Source organism: Anas platyrhynchos, chromosome 8 (assembly GCF_047663525.1).
Source record: "Anas platyrhynchos isolate ZD024472 breed Pekin duck chromosome 8, IASCAAS_PekinDuck_T2T, whole genome shotgun sequence".
In the NCBI taxonomy this organism is placed as follows: Eukaryota; Metazoa; Chordata; class Aves; order Anseriformes; family Anatidae; genus Anas; species Anas platyrhynchos.
In genome coordinates, this window is record NC_092594.1 from 38,042,666 (window position 1) to 38,061,925 (window position 19,260).

General features: G+C 45.6%; 1 protein-coding gene across 10 annotated transcripts in view; it reads left to right on the forward strand.

The window, feature by feature from the left end:
- PDE4B (phosphodiesterase 4B) overlaps positions 1-19,029 on the forward strand; it is a 173,702-nt gene extending 154,673 nt beyond the window's left edge. For 9 of the 10 annotated variants that reach the window (XM_027463811.3, XM_027463812.3, XM_027463813.3 and 6 more), the window contains 9 exons: positions 6,805-6,898; positions 10,194-10,372; positions 10,954-11,052; positions 11,182-11,346; positions 11,777-11,876; positions 12,577-12,731; positions 12,819-12,941; positions 14,011-14,193; positions 16,984-19,029. In XM_027463811.3, the coding sequence (XP_027319612.2) occupies positions 6,805-6,898; positions 10,194-10,372; positions 10,954-11,052; positions 11,182-11,346; positions 11,777-11,876; positions 12,577-12,731; positions 12,819-12,941; positions 14,011-14,193; positions 16,984-17,349 (1,464 nt within the window). In that variant the 3' untranslated portion in view covers positions 17,350-19,029. Of the gene's footprint in view, positions 1-2,829; positions 6,047-6,804; positions 6,899-10,193; positions 10,373-10,953; positions 11,053-11,181; positions 11,347-11,776; positions 11,877-12,576; positions 12,732-12,818; positions 12,942-14,010; positions 14,194-16,983 lie in introns of those variants that run through there. The other variant, XM_005028036.6, reaches the window with a different exon arrangement.
- Positions 19,030-19,260: the final 231 nt, after the last annotated feature.

Sequence of the window (19,260 nt, forward strand, 5' to 3'; positions counted from 1 at the left end):
TCAAGTCTCATTTATCTGGAAATGAGCTGGAAGCGTACCGGCGATAACACTGGTGGTTCAGGTTCCATTTCATCACTTTTTAAGTGCTGCGTTGCATAAATGCATACCACCCAGGGGAGGTTTCGGATGAAATGCTAAACTTTACGGGTAAAATCTGAATATTATGCCGTCTACATCAGATATATGTTATTGCTTTCATGAGCAGCCACATGCTGATTTATGGCAACGTGCTATTTATTTATCAACATTTACATTGTGGATTTCTAAATTATTCTAATAACACAAAGCCAACAAGTTGGTCATGATGTTTTTCCTTTAAAGTCTTCCTTTGAACGCATATATAAATCAACTCCCCTTTGATGTGAAATTGGAGATTTCATAACCGTGTGTTTACTTTTTGGTTTAAAAAATAAGCTGAAGGGAAAACAAAAAACAAAAAACAAATAGTACTTTGTATCTCATTAAAAATAGTTTCTAGCACATTAAAAACTATATTGTTTTAGGAAACAAGAACTAGAAAGAGTTGCAAAAGCATTTGATTTTTTTAATGACTGGCTGTTGACTGCAACCATTCCACTTTTCTTCAGGCACTGAAGTAGGTCTGAAAACCTCCTCCCGTACTATTGATTTAATGTGAAATTAGGCTGCTTTTTTTCTTTCAACATTGTATTTAAATGCGCCTTCCCGACGTCTGCTGTGCGAGTGCTTGAAGAGGAAAACTGATAGAAATTATGGAGCAGCAAGGGCGGCTGCAGGCCGGTTTGGCGATCCTTCTTGTAAGGGAGGTGACATCAGGAAAGCACAGCCAAAAGGTTGGGTTGTTCCTCTGATAAATTAAAGAACTTTCACTCTTCTGGCTTGCAAACTTATAAAGAAAACAACAAAAGAAATACCCCGGCCCTACAAAATCAACAGGCTTCCCAACTGTGCTTTGGTGAAAAGCAGAATGGTGGCAACGAGGTGCTGGGCTGCAGAGCCCTTATTTCGGCAGCCTGTTTGAATGAGGACCGGTCCGGGACAAGGCGCATCAACACCAGGAAGAGAGGTATTTAAAAACATTTCTCCCAGCTCCTCCAGCGCAGGTGACACAATTACTCTGACTGCTTTAAATCTGCAGTAGCACATCTGTGCCGCAGCCATTTGCTCAGCCCGACCAGAGGTCCGGACAAAAGCATTACGCACTCGCCGCTGGACCTGGTAGTCGTTTGCATGCATGAGTAATTTCCCTCCTGCGTGTAAATGATTTCCGCCTTGATTCCCATCGCCGGCCCGTCCCGGGGCAGGTAGGTGTCAGCTGTTCCTCCCCAGCTCCCGGGGCCACCGGCCCGCCACCATTCCCAGAAGAGGTGCTGCTAACACGAGTGGAGCTACCCCGAGATTTAATTGTGCCTCCAGAACTGAAGTGATTTACCAGGGCAATTAAACCGAGGAGGATTAAGCCCGGCTGCATTTGCGTAGAAATCAAAGGCGAAAGTTGCCCTCGTACCACAAATCCCTTTGTTCTAAGGATTTCCAAGCGCAGTGGAAGAGCGAGGGATGTAATATTTGCGTCAGAAGGGTGGGTCACCGGGAACAGAGTTTATAAACATTTTTACACGCTGGAGATCTGCAACGAGATTCCCCCATCAAAGTGCGGGGTGGGACCCCACTCTCCGTAGGTATTCCAGGCTGGAGCCCCACAGCATCTTAGCAGCTCTTTTATCTTGCAATTGCCCTCAGCTCCTGCAAATGACTCAAACTTTTTTAGGCAGCCTGTTTGAATAAGGACTCTTGGCCTCAGGGAACCTCAGCTGGTACACATTGACTTCAAAGGATCTGCATCAGCAGCAGATACATCCTCCTGTCTTTATGCTGTCTGTAAGGCACCAGGAACACCTCTGATGCTGTGCTCCAAGGGGGAATAGGAACAGGAATGACAACGGGACTATTGCCGGAGCCGGCTTTGGGCTGGAAAGGCCAAGAGCTGTATGTGTAGCTCTCTGATGAACCTTCCTGGAAAAGGAAGAGAATTATTTCTTCCCTAAAGAGCCAGAAAGGTAGGATTTACCACACTGACGCACGAGGACGATCTCCTGTGTCAGAGCTTTCGGTAGGATGGCTGAGAGGGGCTCTACCGGCTCACCATGAGGTTGTGGGAGGTGTCACATGCTTGGTGGCAATGCCACCGCCTTGTCACCGTGCTCCTGCTCGGTGGGCACGTCCTCACCGCAGAGCCAGGTGCTGGGGCAAGCACTCGGCCCGTCCCTGCAGCCGGAGGGGCGAACCCCATCCCGAAAATGCCCCTGCTGAGGACGTGGACTGAGAGGGCGCCGCGTCAGGAGCGAGGAGGGGAACTGTGAGCCGAGTTCCTGAGCAGTAATCAAGGAAATTCCCACACGCACGCAGAGTTGGAAAGCTGGAAAGAAACTGTGACTCCCTCTACCAGAGAATACATGAAAAATTAATCAAAGAATGATTCAATTTCTGGGAGGCTTAATTTGGTTCAGATGACTTCTGCAGTTACTTCAGAGCATGCGAAACAGGAAGGCTCCCCCCACCGTGATGTCTTTTTCTCACACAATTGTCCAGATGGTTTTAGACTTCTGTTACTTGATTAGAAGATCAGGTGTGCCGCCGTGCGTGCTTGGTTACTGCAAATTTCAGCTTGGGCTTCATTTCACGCACAGGATTTGCACTCTTTTCATCAGCTCTACGTGTTGATCGCAGTGGTTGGAGTTGGGGTAGAGGGAAGGGAGCCCTGGGACAATTCCCAGTTCTGCCCCTTGCTTCTTTTGCACGGGCCAGGTGGGCATCCACCCCTCCACGTAGCCTCTTTGGCACACCCCAGCTCCCGTCTTTACGGCGAGGTTATCAGGGCCTCTTTCCTTTGTAAAAGACACGGAGATAATTATTAATTATGAAAATCACAGCGCACGTGTTGCTGATCCGCGCTGCTGGAATTGCCGAGCCGAGTTGTGCCGCTGCGCACGAGCTCTCTGAAGCACACAGCCTGCCCTCCCCAAAGAAGCAACACTTCTGTTTGCTTAATGGCAAAGCAGTTGGTATTTTCTCAGTGCTAGCATGCAATCTGTTTGTTTTACCCTTCGCTGTCAAATCGATTTAACGAAGGAATCGTTACCGGGGTTTGCACATGACATCACGCATTGATCTGTGCGGAGAGGGAGCAGCACGCCTCCTCCCCGCGGGTGCTGCAGGCAAATGGCAAAGCAGCTCGGGGGAAGCAGCACCGCTCCGGAGCATCCTGACGTGCAAGGAAGCTGAGGAAAAAAAACCCAGACCCCCACCAGCAGGGAGCACGTTGGCATTGCCATGAAAACCATCAGCGTGCCTCCTTCCATGCCGAGATGGGGTTGTTTTTTTTTAAGTGTTATTAAGGAAATCCTGCTTAGGTGCCCACATCATTCAGGTGGTAAATGCTGGTAGAAGGTACGAAGCACGGGGGTGTTCTCCCAGGGCACAGACCTGGCCCTGTGGGTGTCTCGGCTGGGTTTGGCAATGACAGACTTCCCAGCCGTGCTGTAATACCGCCCGTCTGTGTTTATAAAAGGTTGCTGATTAAAAGTCTGGAGAAGTGAGCAAGATGAAGGCTGCTGGAAGAGATGAAGGGGACAGATTTCTGGTTAAAGATCAGATATGAGGGTACAAAGGTCTTTTATCTGGCCTCATCTCTGCTGCGGATGGCTTGTGTGACCTTGCGGAGGCCGTTTAATTGCTTTGTGCCTCCGTGAAAGGCAAGAGCTACCCTTTGTACTTTATTAAGCCAGTTTGTGAGGTAAGGGCGTTTTTGTCAAATGTTTGCCCACCACTTGGCATTATTTGTCTGAAAGGGGCAATTGTTTGTGCAGAAACCCAACTGATGTAACTTGCCTTAAAAGTTGTTTGTGTGATCATCTGATGATGGTGTTTTTCTTGTAAAGATAAAGGCCTCGATCCAGAGAAGTATTTCGGCACGTGCTTCACCGTAGGTCTGTGGGGGTGTTCACATGCTGCTGGCGGCTGCTTGTGACCCACGAAAATACGTCACTTTGAGGAACGATCGGGGCAGAGCTCGCCTCATCCCAGAGGCTTCCTCCCGCTCCGTTCGCACTCCTTTTGCCACTCGTTTTCTGAGTTTCTCATCACTAAGGTTTCTCAGCTGTCTGCCTCTGAGCCTCGTCAGCTCGAGGGGGACAAGAAGGTGGCTTCACAGCTCCTTTTGCTCTGGTCTTGTCACGGGGAAGGTGCTTGGCGCTGGTACACGAGGCATGGAGGCCGGGATCGGGTTAGTCACGGCAGCTGCAAGGCCCGAGCCAGGCTTGTGTGTGAGGGGGAGATCTGGGGAGGCAGCGGGCATTAAAAGGAGCTTTTCTGTTTAAAAGGAGATTAAAGAAGTGTGTGATGAGCACGGACAGCACCACGGCTCTGTGTTGTCCCTCAGCTTGACTTCCTGCTGCCCGCAGCAGCCCGGCCTGCTGCGGCCGTAGAGCCCCAGTGCGGGGCCTGGGGCAGGACTCTCTGGCGCCTTCCCCCAGTGCTTCCAGCACGGTTCAAACCCCTTTATCATTATTACTGAGGTGAACATGTGGCCGAAACCCAAGCACCCCATCTGGTTGGTGCTGAGCAGTGGCTGCAGCACCCCTGGGCAGGGGGCTGTGGGCCCAGCGTGGCGCTCTGGTGGCCAGTTTAGAGCGGGGAAGCACAGCTCAGGAGCCAAGGAGCCCCTTCAGAGAGCAGTGGGCGAGGCGAGGAGGAATCCTGTAGGTGCTGGCATTCCTCAGCATCGCCCCGAGGCGCTGTGGCTCCGCTTTTATGGGGTGACGCTCCTCAGGGTGCCAGGGAGCTGTGGGTGCTGCACCCAGAGCCCTGCGGCCAGGGCTGCCCCGCAGCACACCAGGGAGCCTCGTGACGTCGCTCCAAGCACCACTGATAATATTTAATCAAAGCAGCCCGAGCAGGGAAATAATTGGAGACGAAGGATTGCCCTTCTGTTTCGGGAGCCCTGGCCGTGTGGCAGGCGCCGAGGTCGCCCGAAGGCAGCGCGGGCGCTTCCCCAAGGGGTGATTCCTCCCCGCGATCGCTGCCATGCACACCAAAACGCGCTGTGCTGCTGGTCTGAGGCTAAAAGGGCAGCTGCAGCTTGCTATAAAGTGCTTGTATTTTGGCTCCACATAATGAAAGTAACGAGCAAATCTCCGAATTCGGGTTTTGCCTATACCCTAACGAGAAAGAAAGAATTTATTAAAATCCTGCCTTGAGACTGCGGGCTGACATCACAGATGTAAGGTTATTGCTGGTTTAGACTCCTTCGCTGAAAGATTCCCTGCTGTAAAGGTGCGTTTTCCTACATTGCTGCGTTTTGCCCTCTACCGCGTGGGGGAAAAAAACAGCGATCGCAGTGAAAATGTGAAAAATCGTGGTCTCGACAATCCATCTGAATACTCGCCTCGAAAATCCTCAGCCTCTGTCATGAAGAGGATTTTTTAAAAAAGCATAACCGGAGAAGAGAGGGCTGCCTACTTCGACTTATTTAAATATGCACAGAGCTTCCTCCATTTTAATCTTCCTTATAAAAAGATGGCTGTGTTACTAAAGCTGGCAGCCCCTCAGAAACCAGCATCATTTTTTTGTCAGCCGGTTCAGCTGAGCAAGGCTAATGTGGAGTGGGGACCCCCTTCAGCCAACTAAGCAACCAGGACGATTCATAATTCATAAGTGCTCGAAGCCATCGCACTGAATACATTTGGATTAGTTCTTGTTTCTTCGTGCAATCCCTGATTTCATTATTCTCTCCTGCTAGCAAATACACCCACGTTCAGCCCTCTGCAAAGATGCTGTGCCAAGGCTGGCTTTGTCTGGGATTAGCGACTGCCGGGCTTTTGGGGATCTCTGGGCTTGGTGAATGCTGATTTTTTTTTTTACTGCCTGGGAAACCGGGGTGTCCTTGCGCTTGTGGAGCTCTCCTCTCTTGCCGGCGATTTCTGCATAAGGATCTGTGGACTGTGGTGTGGAGTTTTCCAAAATGCCTGAAGCAAACTATTTGTTATCTGTATCTTGGGGTTATATTAAGGTGGGTTCAATCCGGAAGGATCACAAATGCCTGTTTTTTGTGCTGTATTTCTAGGCTAGAACCCCTGGCAGGAGAACATGCACGTTAGCTGGTTATTTTTGTGTACTGTATGGCATGAGATAAACGTGTGCACGGTGCATGCAGCATACATGTATGTGAATTATTTCTTCCCTTTGGGAATTCACTTTCGTGGGATAAAATGATACTGCAATGAAAATGTGTGATTAGAAAATTAAGAGGATCGTGTCTTGTATATCTGGGTGAACAAATGCTTAAATCCTGTGTTTTACTGCAATGATCCAAGCAGATCTTCAGATTTGTGGCATATTTGCTCCTCTGTTGTGTTTTGAGCATATGCAGCTGTATTTTGCTTGCATATTGCAAAATGGAGCAAACTTATATAATGAAACTGAGAACAAAAGGAGGTTGCAGGATGTGGAGATAAAAACCGATACAGGACTTCGATCTTTCAGGGAGATTACCTGAAACATCTTCTCATTTACGGCAGTGAAAATTAATATCTGCCTTTGCTGGAAATGCATTTTGCAGTGTAGTATGCTGAAAAGAAATATCTAGTCATGGTTGTTCTGAGAAGGACCTAAACTGAACCATATGTCACTGATTCTGTTCCAAATATCTCCACAATTTTGTTTTTAACGTCTTGTTTGTGCGTTGCTTGTAATAGAGTTAAAGCTGTATTAATTCAGACCAGTGCTCTGAAAAATGCCATCTTTGTGTGTGTGCTTCTCCCCTGCCAGTTCAAGAGAATGCTGAACCGCGAGCTGACACACCTCTCCGAGATGAGCCGCTCCGGCAACCAGGTGTCTGAGTACATTTCCAACACTTTCCTGGGTAAGGCGTTGCATCCCGAGCTTTCAGATGACTCAAAGATAACAATTAATGGCAGCCTAATACCCACCAGTCTCTACTTGTGCCCAATTTCTGAGTGGTGCTTTGAGGCAGAGCGTTATTAAAACGTTTTGATTTTTCACTTTCAAGATGGATATGGGGAGGAAAGCAGTATAATGTTTGAATAATGTTATCCACGGAGGAATTCCCTTTCCAAATCGAAAGATTTTTCTGTTCGGGCTGAATTAAGCTATTGTCAGCTGCATTGTGCAATATTTGATTTTTGTGTTGACCTTATGTAAAGGACAAAGTCACACAAGCCCAACTGCATACTCTCCTCTTTGCTCCTTCTGCCTCATAAAACTGCATTTTCCCCCTGCAGAATCAAGGGTTCAGACAAGCAAGTCCAGCCCAGATATTTTTATTATTACTCTGTGTTTATTTGCTCATTTTGCACGGGAAGTCAAAAATATTTGTAAAAAAAAAATTGGTTTGCATGTCATTAGTTCTGTTGGAGCTCATGACTACCGACAGGAATTTAAGTGGTTTGGGGATTGGATCCTCTGTGCTTACAAAATACATCTTTTACAAAAAATACAGCTTGCTGTGATTTCAAACAGCTCTAGAATTTGTGATTGTTTGCTTATAAAAAGAGCCCTCATCCATATCTGTCTGAGCCCAATAGCTTGAGACGCTGAGTGTGTGTGGTGTGCTGGAGCTCACGGGGGACTCATGCCCTGCGGCTGAGATGGCCCAGAATGCATTCACTGTATGACACACAATTATTTCCATTAAGGGATTTTAAAGTGATTTCAATAGCCAGTTGCAACTGGAACTACCGCGTGCATTTAGGACACATCACATCATTAATAATCCATGTAAAAGTCTGGAGTTGCTTTGTGGGAATCCACTGGTCTTCTCTTATCACTCAGCTTAATCATGACATCCAGAACATGAATTAATACCGGGAATAAAAGCAAGGCTGCCTCGGTGTATTCTTGGTGCTGGGCGTGCAAGTAACACACAGCACTCGTGACAGCGTGCACTGAATGCAGTGCCAGGAAACCCCACGTACACCCAAGGTAGGGTAGCCTGCATCTCCGCAGGGGCTGAGGAGCTGGAGCTGCTGCTGCTGTGGCTGTATTATTCCCTGTGCTCAGGCTAGGTCGGGGAACCGCATTTCCCTTCAAGTCTTGTTTATTCCTGTCCTGCTTATTCTCACATACTCCATGGTGGTGACGTATTCACAGTGTAAGGGCCACTCGGGGCTGTGTTAACGCCGAGTGGTGCAGGCTCTCCACATTGGGCCAGCTCCCACCTCGATTGCTTGTGTTAGAAAGGAATGAATAAAGCTTTTAAAAGGACCTTAAAGCTCCTCTGGGAAGTCATGCTGTAGCTTTTTTTATGAATTTGCTTTTTTCATGAAACTTGGCTTAAAATTTTAATGAATGCACAAAATAACAAGAGTCTAAAACCGAGGAAATTGAACCAAAAAGAAGGAATATGTGGGTAGAACAGAGCAGACACATCATTTATCTCCAAACAGTGTTTGTAAGATGGGGATAGCTTATAAATAACAAAAAACAGATTGAGTAACTTCATTTGGTCTATTGCCTTTATTAAACGAGCTGAGGAAGACCCCAGTAAAGCAATGTCCTCTGCCCGTGGGGCCAGTCCTGCTGTCGCCATTTGGTCAGTAAGAGTAAGGACAGCAACCTTAGGTCTGAATCCAGGCCAAAGATTAAAAATGGTGAGTTTATCCTTGGCCCCATAATGTAAATGGGAACGAGCACAGTAGCCTTTTATCAACTGCCCTTTTCTACAACAGCAAGGGGTATTGAGGTGCCGTGGTTCCCAGCACTGCTGCAGGGACATCCCCTTGGCCACGCGGCTCGAAGCAGTCCCCAGCCCCCTGCAAGCCTGCAGGCAGCAGCGTTAACCAAGCAGTGCCCTGCCAGCAGCAGCAGTCCTGGTGCTCTCAGCCCCCACGTTCAGCATTTTGACTTCCAACGACTGCGGGCGTTGTGGAAAGGTCTCGTGTGCCTGCTGTCCCCGAATCATGGATGGGGACGCTGCCCCGAGCAGTGCGATGGGGATCACAAATGAGATCTGCAGAGGCAGTAACGTCTCAGTGAAAGGACGAGTCAGAGTGGGCAGGAGCCTCTGGAGAATAATGCTTAAGGCACAGGAATCCACATGTGCCCTCTGATAGGCACTGAAAGCAATGAACGTGATCTGTTAGCCAACTCGGAGGCATTATGAAAACACCAATTAAAGGTTTAAGATTAATTACCATATTTTCGTAAGTGCTACTTCGTGCTGTACGTTGAATAGCAATATGCACTGTGTAGCTATATTGTCTTTCTCTGAGGATTTTGCCTATTTTGTGGTCCTCAGCTTCTCCACTGCACTGCTCCTCAGGCTGTTAGATACCCTGAAAGGATCTTTTCCCAGAATTCACCAAGTTTGTGAAGCTCACGGTTTCATGAATTAGAGATTTCTGTTCAAGAATCTCCATTTTACACTGCCTTAGCATTAGTCATTGCTAAGGAGATTATATATAGGAAAGTCCTTCTGTTGTTCAGCAAAGGCACACAAGGGAAACACCCATTGATGTCAGCTTGACTGTTGCAGTGAATAATGGCTTCCTTCTTAATTGCAGCGTTGCAGACACACTGGTAGTTCTTATTTCGGAGATTTTTAATTAAGCTAAGGCAACAGTAACTAATGCTTGGATGCCTAGTCCCTCCGGAGGACCTCAGTTCTGCAAAGGTGCAAAGAGATTACAGCAGGCTATTTTAAAAGTTCATGAAAAAATGGCTGGTATCAAAGTCCCGAGCCACTGTGTCTCCATTTTAGTGCAGCAAATGGAGCAGTTGTGAAGGCAGCAACTCGCATATGTGGATAGATTTATCTATCAAACACATCTCCACAGCCAAGTTTGTGCCCCACTACGAACCTTAGAGATAATATTGCTATTATCTTAGAGATAATATTGCTATTATCTCTAAGCATGCTTGACAGTAGGGATGTACCCTACACTTCTTATGTTATTCTACGCATTTTAGTAAAAAAATTAAAAATTGTAGAGGGCAAACCTTTAATAAATAAGTGCCACCGATTTATTTTTGGGCTGTTATTTTAGGAGCAGGGGGTATGGACCCTAATATGCATCACTTGGGTAATACTTAGTCATATTTAATGATCGAGGGTAAGGGTTGACTTTAAGGGGTGTGATGGGTGCTCACACTCTGTTTCTGCAAATGATGTTGATTCATTTCACCTTTATTTGTTACAGACAAGCAGAATGATGTGGAGATTCCTTCTCCCACACAGAAAGACAGAGAGAAGAAGAAAAAACAGCAGCTCATGACACAGATCAGTGGTGTGAAAAAATTAATGCATAGTTCAAGCTTAAATAATACCAGCATTTCACGATTTGGTGTGAAAACAGAAAAGGAAGACCATCTGGCCAAGGTATGACAGATCCTTACGGTTCTGGGAGAGTCAGTGTGATCTCAAAGCAGGGGATGGATGGGCTGGATTGACTGCCCCTAGGTAAAATTGGAATCAGTATCCCCTAAGTGATATGGCCACTGCAGATATTGTAATTTATGGGACCAGACCCTAATGGCATTTTCCCAGGTTGACAAATTCTTTGAAAATGTCACTAAAATAATCAGAAACTGTGATGAAGTCTGAGTAATTATCAAACACAGGAACATAAAACAACGCTATGTGCAACAAACTGGCTACGAGGCCTTTGTCTCCATCAGGTGCCTTGCTTCTTGCTACCTGGGAACAAACATCACAGATAATTCCCCTGGTGCAGAGAAATGTGGTCTCCTTGTACAAGTGCTTTGACATCAGCACTTCACAGTTACTCTCTGTTCGTGTACTTTAATAATTACGTGTGCTCATGCACTTATTTGATTACCACAATTAGGGTTGAATTCTCTGCTTAAACTTTTGGAACATGCAAAAGCCTCAGTGAAAGTGATAAATGCAGAAATGTCTTGAGAAATATTTTAATTGTTCTCTTTTTGTCTTTTCAAAAGGAACTGGAAGATCTGAATAAATGGGGTCTCAACATATTTAATGTTGCCAGGTACTCCCACAACAGGCCGCTCACCTGCATTATGTATGCTATATTCCAGGTTCGTGGTTTTCTGATCACATTTTCTATTCTTTTACAACTCTATTTTAGTTTCTAAGTGCTTTCTTGTTGCCTTCCACGATATGGCATCCTTATTTGATACATACATCTGTACTTACTTATTTTACAGGAGCGAGACCTACTAAAAACATTCAAGATCTCGTCGGACACTTTTGTAACGTACATGATGACTCTAGAAGACCACTACCATTCGGATGTAGCTTACCACAACAGCCTACATGCTGCTGATGTTGCCCAGTCCACCCATGTTCTTCTCTCCACCCCTGCTCTGGATGTGAGTGACCTAGTTTGAGCTAAGTGGTCTGTGTCGGGCGATGGTCATGTTTTAATGTGGGATGTTTTGAATGGTGGATTAAAAGCAGCACACTGCTTATATGAACACAGAAGAACCTTAAACTGAGTCAATCACTGATAGCACTCAGACTTGAAAAAAAAAAATTGCAGTGGGCTGCCTGTTCTTCTGAGTGCTCAGTTTCCTACCAGGGAAGAAAACATAAAGAAATTTCAGCAGCAGCTTTATTTGTAATCTCTGTTTCATCTTAAAGGGCACATGCTGCATGTATACCTTTCTTCTGAGTAAATGCCTTATCCTATGAGAAGTAATTCAGAAAGCACAAACAATTTGTTTCTCCACATCAGCATCCCAAACTGTTGAGCAAGAAAACATAGGGACTTTTCTGACAAATTCCTTTTTTCCTTCCTAGGCTGTCTTCACTGATTTGGAAATCCTTGCTGCAATTTTTGCAGCTGCAATTCATGATGTGGATCACCCTGGTGTCTCCAATCAGTTTCTTATTAATACAAGTGAGTTTTATTTCAAGTACAATTATAACTTCATCTGCGAACTTGGAGTGCATTTTCCGTTACAGCGATGTCACAAATTATGACTTTCAGACCGTGTTGCTTTCTCAACGTATTGTGCAGTAAACTAGTCCTACATTTTGAAATGAGCAGTAATTAAAATTAAATTCCTATCAAAACAAGGGAAGCTATTGTAATGCAATTTGCAAAGTGGCCTTGAATATTGTGATTATTGCTTGATAAGGCATAATAAATCTTCCCATCCTGAGTGCAAATTTAATCGTTAATATAAGGTTAATAATGCTGTTGCTATTGACAACAATAAAGCCTAAATATTGTGGTTCATATTGTATTCTGCAACAGGCTAAGCATGTATTTTGATTCCAAAATATGTGTATTGTTCTTTTTTGGAAAGTGTGTTTGCAGGATTCATGCTTTCTGTTGTCAGTGGTTCTGAAGCCTGTAACTAAGTCAACCAAATACTATTTTGTTCATTAGACCCGAGCAAAGGGCTGTTTATGGTATTTACATATGTGCTTAGATTAGAAAACTGCGTACTCTTGGCACATGTGAAACAAAAAAAAAACAAAACTTTCCCAATTTATTGCATTTGGATAAACATTTCAGTGCCCAGCGTAAGTGTTTGCTGTTTGAAGTCACGCACTTCTCATCCTGGAGTCACATATTTATGTTGCTCTGCTAGATTCTGAACTAGCCCTGATGTACAACGACGAATCCGTCTTGGAGAACCACCATCTTGCTGTGGGTTTCAAACTGCTTCAAGAAGAGCACTGTGACATCTTCCAGAACCTGACCAAGAAACAGCGTCAGACTCTGAGGAAGATGGTGATTGACATGGTATGACCTGTGCTCACACTGCTACTCTTAAAATATTGGCTTCTTTGTATGCCTGCCCTTGCTGAGATCGTTTTCTCTTCCATAAAGGTATTGGCAACAGATATGTCCAAGCATATGAGTCTGTTGGCTGATCTGAAGACCATGGTGGAAACCAAGAAAGTGACCAGTTCAGGAGTCCTCCTTCTGGATAACTACACAGATAGAATACAGGTAGGTCAGAGGAGGTTCCCTAGGGATTTCGTGTATTTTGTTCAGTACTGAAGAAACCATGTTCCTGGTTTTGCTGTGGCTTCTCACTAGGCTATATATAGTAAAGTTGCTGACCTAGATTTTCAGCAATCACGCAAGAACTGTAGATATATTTTCTTCTGTTCTGCACCACAGAGACCAACGAGGTGGTACAAGGTGGTCTCCTGTCTTTTAGGTAGAAAGGTTTACGTTTTTAATGTTTAGAGCATGCAACTGCGAGCATGCGTGTTCCTCTGAGGTTAATCTCAGAGGCTCAGTTTTTGAGGGCTCTTGGAATTTCTTTCCCACTTTCCTCCATTTCTTTATCGTAACAAAGAAGTATAGCCGGATGGTTATAGCATTGCAAGATTGCAAGAATTTAATTTGTAACTCCATACCTAAAGCAACTTTTAAACTGGGTTAAAATCGATGATGTACACTCTGTATAGTCTAATCCTTGATTTACAGAAATGACAAAGCAGTACTGGTGGGGGGTTACGTGGTTAACATGTAGGACGAGGTACGTCCTGATCCTCTCTCTGCTTTGATGGCCGGCTTCTTAAGGACAGTCTCATAGGAAAACTGCCCTTATATTTTGTTTAAGACTGCTGCTGTTAAAACAGGTCACTCCATCGCTTTCTAAATCCTTGTAGCCACAGTTAGTCAGGCACATTTTTGTGTGTGTGGAGGGGATATTACTCATTTAATAAAGAAGGAGCGTTTAACCATCTGAGAGCATGAAAATAAAGTTTGAATGGTGGGAAGCACCTGCATTCAAAAACAAACCTATATGATGTAATTAACATTGCCGGCACTGCACCCTCTGTAAGTACTGGGTTGTCTAAAAAACGTATAGCAGAGTTTGCTTTTGGAGCAGACCACAGCAGCTGGTCACATATACGGAGATATTACGATGTTAATATTTTTATGGAATGTTGCATAATCAAAGAGTCTTGTGGTTAAATGTTCTGAATTAAGCAAGCAGATACAGCTTGAAGCCGTCCTCTTTTTCCATTTGATTTTACGAGTTTTCTGATTAATATAATTGCAGGTTCTCCGAAATATGGTACATTGTGCAGACTTGAGTAATCCCACAAAGTCTCTGGAGTTGTACCGGCAGTGGACAGACAGAATCATGGAGGAGTTCTTCCAGCAGGGAGACAAAGAACGAGAAAGAGGAATGGAAATCAGTCCAATGTGTGACAAACATACAGCGTCAGTGGAAAAATCACAGGTAATTGGCCTTGAGCTGCATTTTTGTATTGCCTAAGCTTGTATTTTTAAAGCAGAGACAAAAATTCATCTGCTTTCTCTAATACAATTAGGCAAACAGCCAGCTGTTCAGAGGGTTGCTTCTGATTGACCCTGACACGCAGCTGTGCCTGAAGCTCATATAGACTCACCAGGCTGTTCAGCCTCCTTTATGTACTCCTTGGCGTCTCCTCATTTCTAAGTGCATGCTTATCTTGCCTTGTTTGTGTCCCAGTTTCCAGAGTGAGCTGGTTTCCTTTTGTTCCCCGGGCTGGAAGAGTGTGATTCTGATCTCCCCAGGTCTCTTCTGTCTTCACACCCTACAGCCTCCTTCTTAGCTCTTAATTAGCACCTCCTCCTAAACCTACCGATATTGTACCCCACATTAGAAATTTATAGCAATGCCAGTCCCACTGAATGGCAGCGAGAGGAGCGTCCCCAAGCTGAGCTCCATTTCAGGACACGGAAAAAGTCTGAATGTTGGTTGTTTTTCAGCCTTGTATAGAACAGTTTTGCACTTCTTGATGAGGCCAGTGACATTAGAGGCCTGATGGAGTCTCAGTGTTGTGAAGTCAAAGAATAGGTGTTTAAATCACTACAAATCTTAAAAAGAATTCGGATGTTTCTTTCTTTATTTTTTTTTTTTTTTTTGAGATTACCTGGCACATTCCTAGTTCTGATTCATAGATTAAATGATATAAAGGTCAAATTTCTTCTGACCTGTAGCCCAGGCCATAAAATTTCACCTGGCTGGTCTCTAATGAAGCCGGTAATTTATGTTTGTCTAAACGTATTCCTGTCTTCATATAATGGTGTCTTGGTTGTTGTTTTTAAATGACTTGAGCAAGCCATCATCGAGGTTTTTCAGCTTGAATAAGTAACAAAATTGACGATAATTATTTCCAAATGTCCTCTTGGGCTAAGCCAAGTGGTTTCAAAATTATTCACTCAACCGCATGGTGATTTTGTTGGAAAAATCTGTCTTATTTGTTAACCTAACAAGAAGTGAATCCTTTGGCCAGGCTTGGCCAGAAAATGCCCATGTGCTCCACATGTAAGCTCCAATTATTTTTTTCGTTTCACATATGCACTTCATAGAGGTTTCAAAATGGCATTTTTGCTATGCAAAAAGAGCAGGGATTGCACGAAATGGCTGCCATCAAAATACCAACTGATGGCGGGGGGGGGAGGGAAGTGGCATTTCCATCCTGGAGCGAAACAAAGAACCGACGGGCAGACAGCGAGCAAGTATTGCAGAGCTCTGGATGTTCCCTCTTTACATCAAAATATTTTAAGATCAGCCTTCGGCCATCTGGCCAGCTATTCTGTGATATGGGATGTTTGTTTAAAGGAACAATGGCTTTGCTGCAAAGCGCCCTGTTTGTAGCCGTGGGTCCTGCAGCCCTTGAGCGTTTTGGGTGGCGGCGAAGCCATCGGCTAACCGTACAGAATTATTTTTTTTTTTTTTTCACTTTAAAAGTGCTCCGGAACATGTGCTGCAGGAAATTTTCATCACCTTTTTGTTTAAGCTGCCTCAACAGTACGTTACAATTGAATGTTAATGGTTCTATTGACATCCTGTTGTGTCTGAAGGAGGCATGTGTGATTTCCAAAGCAAACATCTGCACGTTGAGTCTGGCCCCTTTGAGAGCCATTTTCCTGCTGCACAGAAATGTTGTCCAGCAGAGCGAGGAGAGAAGTGACACACGCTGCCAAGACGGAAGAATTTCAATCCTCTTTATGGCCATTCAGTTTTCTCCATCCTGGACGTACGTCCTCTTAGTCAGACAATTGAAAAATGATTTAGCTCAGAACTTACGCGCCAGCGGGCGGATGGACTGACGGACCCGGCCGCAAGCCTCACTCTTTCCAGCGCTGGCACGGCACCCCAAGCAGCGGTGGTTTGTCCACGGCAGTGCAGGAGGACTTCTTGTCAGGGTTAGTTACCCTGCTTTCCGCACTCTTTCCAAAATGAAGCGGCAGGAAGGGAAATCTCTACAAGGTCCGCAGAGGTGGCTGCGTTGGCAGCGCAGAGGAAACACGCTGAAGTGTTTAAAGATGCAGCACCACAAAAATGTTCAGGACAGATACGAACTGCACGCTGTGGTAAAATACATCTAAAGGTCAAACTGGAGTCCGTAAAAGCAGTGACATTCAGCATCGGGGCCGGTGCTCACCCTGAGAACTCTGCCATTTTCACAACTGCCAGCCAAACGCAGCCCCTGGGGTGTGACTGCACGTTGCCATAAATACACCAACCCTGTCCGCAGTCAGCACGGGGCCTGTGGGAGATAACAGCACTTTTTCCCAATTTGCAGGGCAGGGACAACAACTGTCTAAAATGTCTCCGTGCACTGGCAGGTGGTAGGTGGTGTTTCTGCAGGATCTCAGTGACGTTCTGCCTTCAGAGCAGTAACTCGCCCTGCCTCCTGCACAGCAGCGGTTGATTCAGTGGTCAGGAAAAGACACCTACAAGGACATTCAAAATCATTCATGCAGCCAGGGATGAGAGAGGCAGCTTATCACTGAGTGTCCAGGTGGCTCCTGCTTTTCCTCAACCTTCCATACAAGGCTTGGTTTTGGACAAGAGGTCAACCTGGCCTCAAACTTGGCAGTGCGGCTTTGGTAGGAGGTGATCAGACTGTTCTGGGACAGGGAGCTTGCTCCCAGGCAGCTATTTCGCTTGTAAAAATCATGTATTATGGTCATCTTAACTCTTTAGACACTCATTTACCTCCCTTCCCTTAACTGTGCGTGTTCTTGTGTTCCTCAGGTTGGGTTCATCGACTACATTGTCCATCCGCTTTGGGAGACGTGGGCTGACCTGGTGCAGCCCGACGCCCAGGACATCCTGGACACACTGGAGGACAACAGGAACTGGTACCAGAGCATGATACCTCAGAGCCCCTCTCCTCCGCTGGAGGAGCGGAGCAGGGACTGCCAGGGCCTGATGGAGAAGTTCCAGTTTGAACTGACCCTCGAGGAGGAGGATTCGGACGGACCGGAGAAGGAAGGAGATGGCATCGGCTACTTCAGCAATACAAAGACACTCTGCATGGACGAGCCGGGGGAAAAAGAGTCACAGAGGGAGGCGAACATAGAAATTGTGACAGAAGACACGTCTCCTGTTGACACATAATGTCCTGTACCTGTGTAAGTGGATTTTAAACACTTAATGAGCATGCGAGCAGTCTCAAGGGACTCGCCTGCAGCCTGGGTCTTAGGCCTGTGTCTAACATTGGCTCAAAGTTCTCCCCAGCTACTTGAGATTGGAGTCAGGGTTGGAGATCGTGTAGTGAATGATTGCTCAGGAAATTGCCAGATGATTTACATTGTGGTTTAAGCCTTGTCAGCTAAAAGCATCGTGTTGTCCTGGAGCTGGCTTGAATCGTAACTGAACAGTAAATGACACACAACTGAGAGATTTTATACTGTTAGTTTTGGAATTTATACCAGTTAGACTGATAGAAACTACTGATTAATAACTCTACGTATCAAACCTGTCCACCTGACCACCTGTCTGCAGACCTGTGTGCCTTCTTTGTAAACACTTTCATGTCTTTTCAAGAGTCTATTAAATACACGGAGTTTAGTATAAAGAGCAACACAAAGTGTTTCAAAATTGATGGATACTTTTTTGATTCTTCCTGTTACAAGAAGCAGTCTTCCTTTTTTCATGGGCAATACCTGTCACTTTATTGCAGTTAATCACTTTTACAGACTAAATAGAAAGGACACCCTCTGGTTTGCATTGCTGCACCTTTAGTAGCCTCCTTACTACTCCAGACGACCCATTTAGAGCCACTTCATGCCATCGTGCACCCTCTCCGTTGGCTTGCTAGGAATAACAGTGTTTTTTCCTCGACTGGGTTTTACTTTCCTTGTGCACAGGACAAAGGGTAGTTTGTTTTCATGGCACCGTGCAGTACCTATATCAGTAAGCGTACTAAGGCAGTGTGTGACGCGCTCCCCTCGGCAGCTCCTTGGCTCAGTGGAAGTTGCACGCTCAGATGTTTGTGTTTCTCTCGCCTGTTGTTCACGTTTCCTAGGTTTAGGTCCACCGTCCTCCTCCCGCACTGCCTTGAGCTCTAACACCTCCATTACTGTTTATAACAGTGTATTTATTACGTAATGTATATACTGTAATGTTTTGTAAGTTATTAATTTATATGAATTAACATTGCCTGTCGGCGGCGATGTTAATTGTGTAGAAAACTCGGAATAAGAGTTGCCTTTTTTTCTTGTAACCTTTTGTATTGCATAAAATACAAGAACCTGAACATAGCTGAAGAGACATACGCAACCCAGGAAGGGCATTCGGGTGGCAGCCGCCCGCGGGCTTCGTCCTCGCGGCGAGCGGGGCCCCAGGGGAGGGGATTTGGGGGGCTGTGGGCGCCGAGAGGCTGGAAGGGGAAGAGGAAAAGGAACCCCCCGCCTGTGGGCCGGCTTTTCAATGTCACGTTCCAATTTCTGAACAACCCAATGTGAATTTCTATGACAAAAATGTGAACTGATGTAATAATTGTGCTGTGAAACTTCTTCTGACAAAGCTTGTTAGGCATCGTGAGCGGTGTCAATCTCAGTTTGTAAAATATGTTTCAAGCTTTTGGTCCAACTTGTGACTAACTAGTTAATGAAAATAGCACAGTTGTGCATGATCAATGGGTTTGTATGTCTGTTGAACACTGCATTGTTCCAGGTGGTTATTTTATTGTTTTCAAAAGTTTCACACAATGTATGTTATAGTATTATATATTGTGTTCAGATGCATTCTTAAGAGATTTTTATATGAAGTGAATAAATGAAAGCATGACCCTGCCTTCGGCTCTCCTCGGCGTTGTGTTTTGCTGCGTGAGCAGGTCACTTTGGGGAGCACCCACCGGCAGCCACGGTACCTACGGTGGCTTTGGGCACGCCAGGAACCCGGCTGGCACGTGGTTAGCGAGCAGCTCAGGGAGTAAGGGAAAAACGACCCCTCCTGTGGCCAAAATCCAGCAGCCACGCACAGGCGCTTCCTGCGCTTGGCTTATGAATGGGGACACAGCCCCGG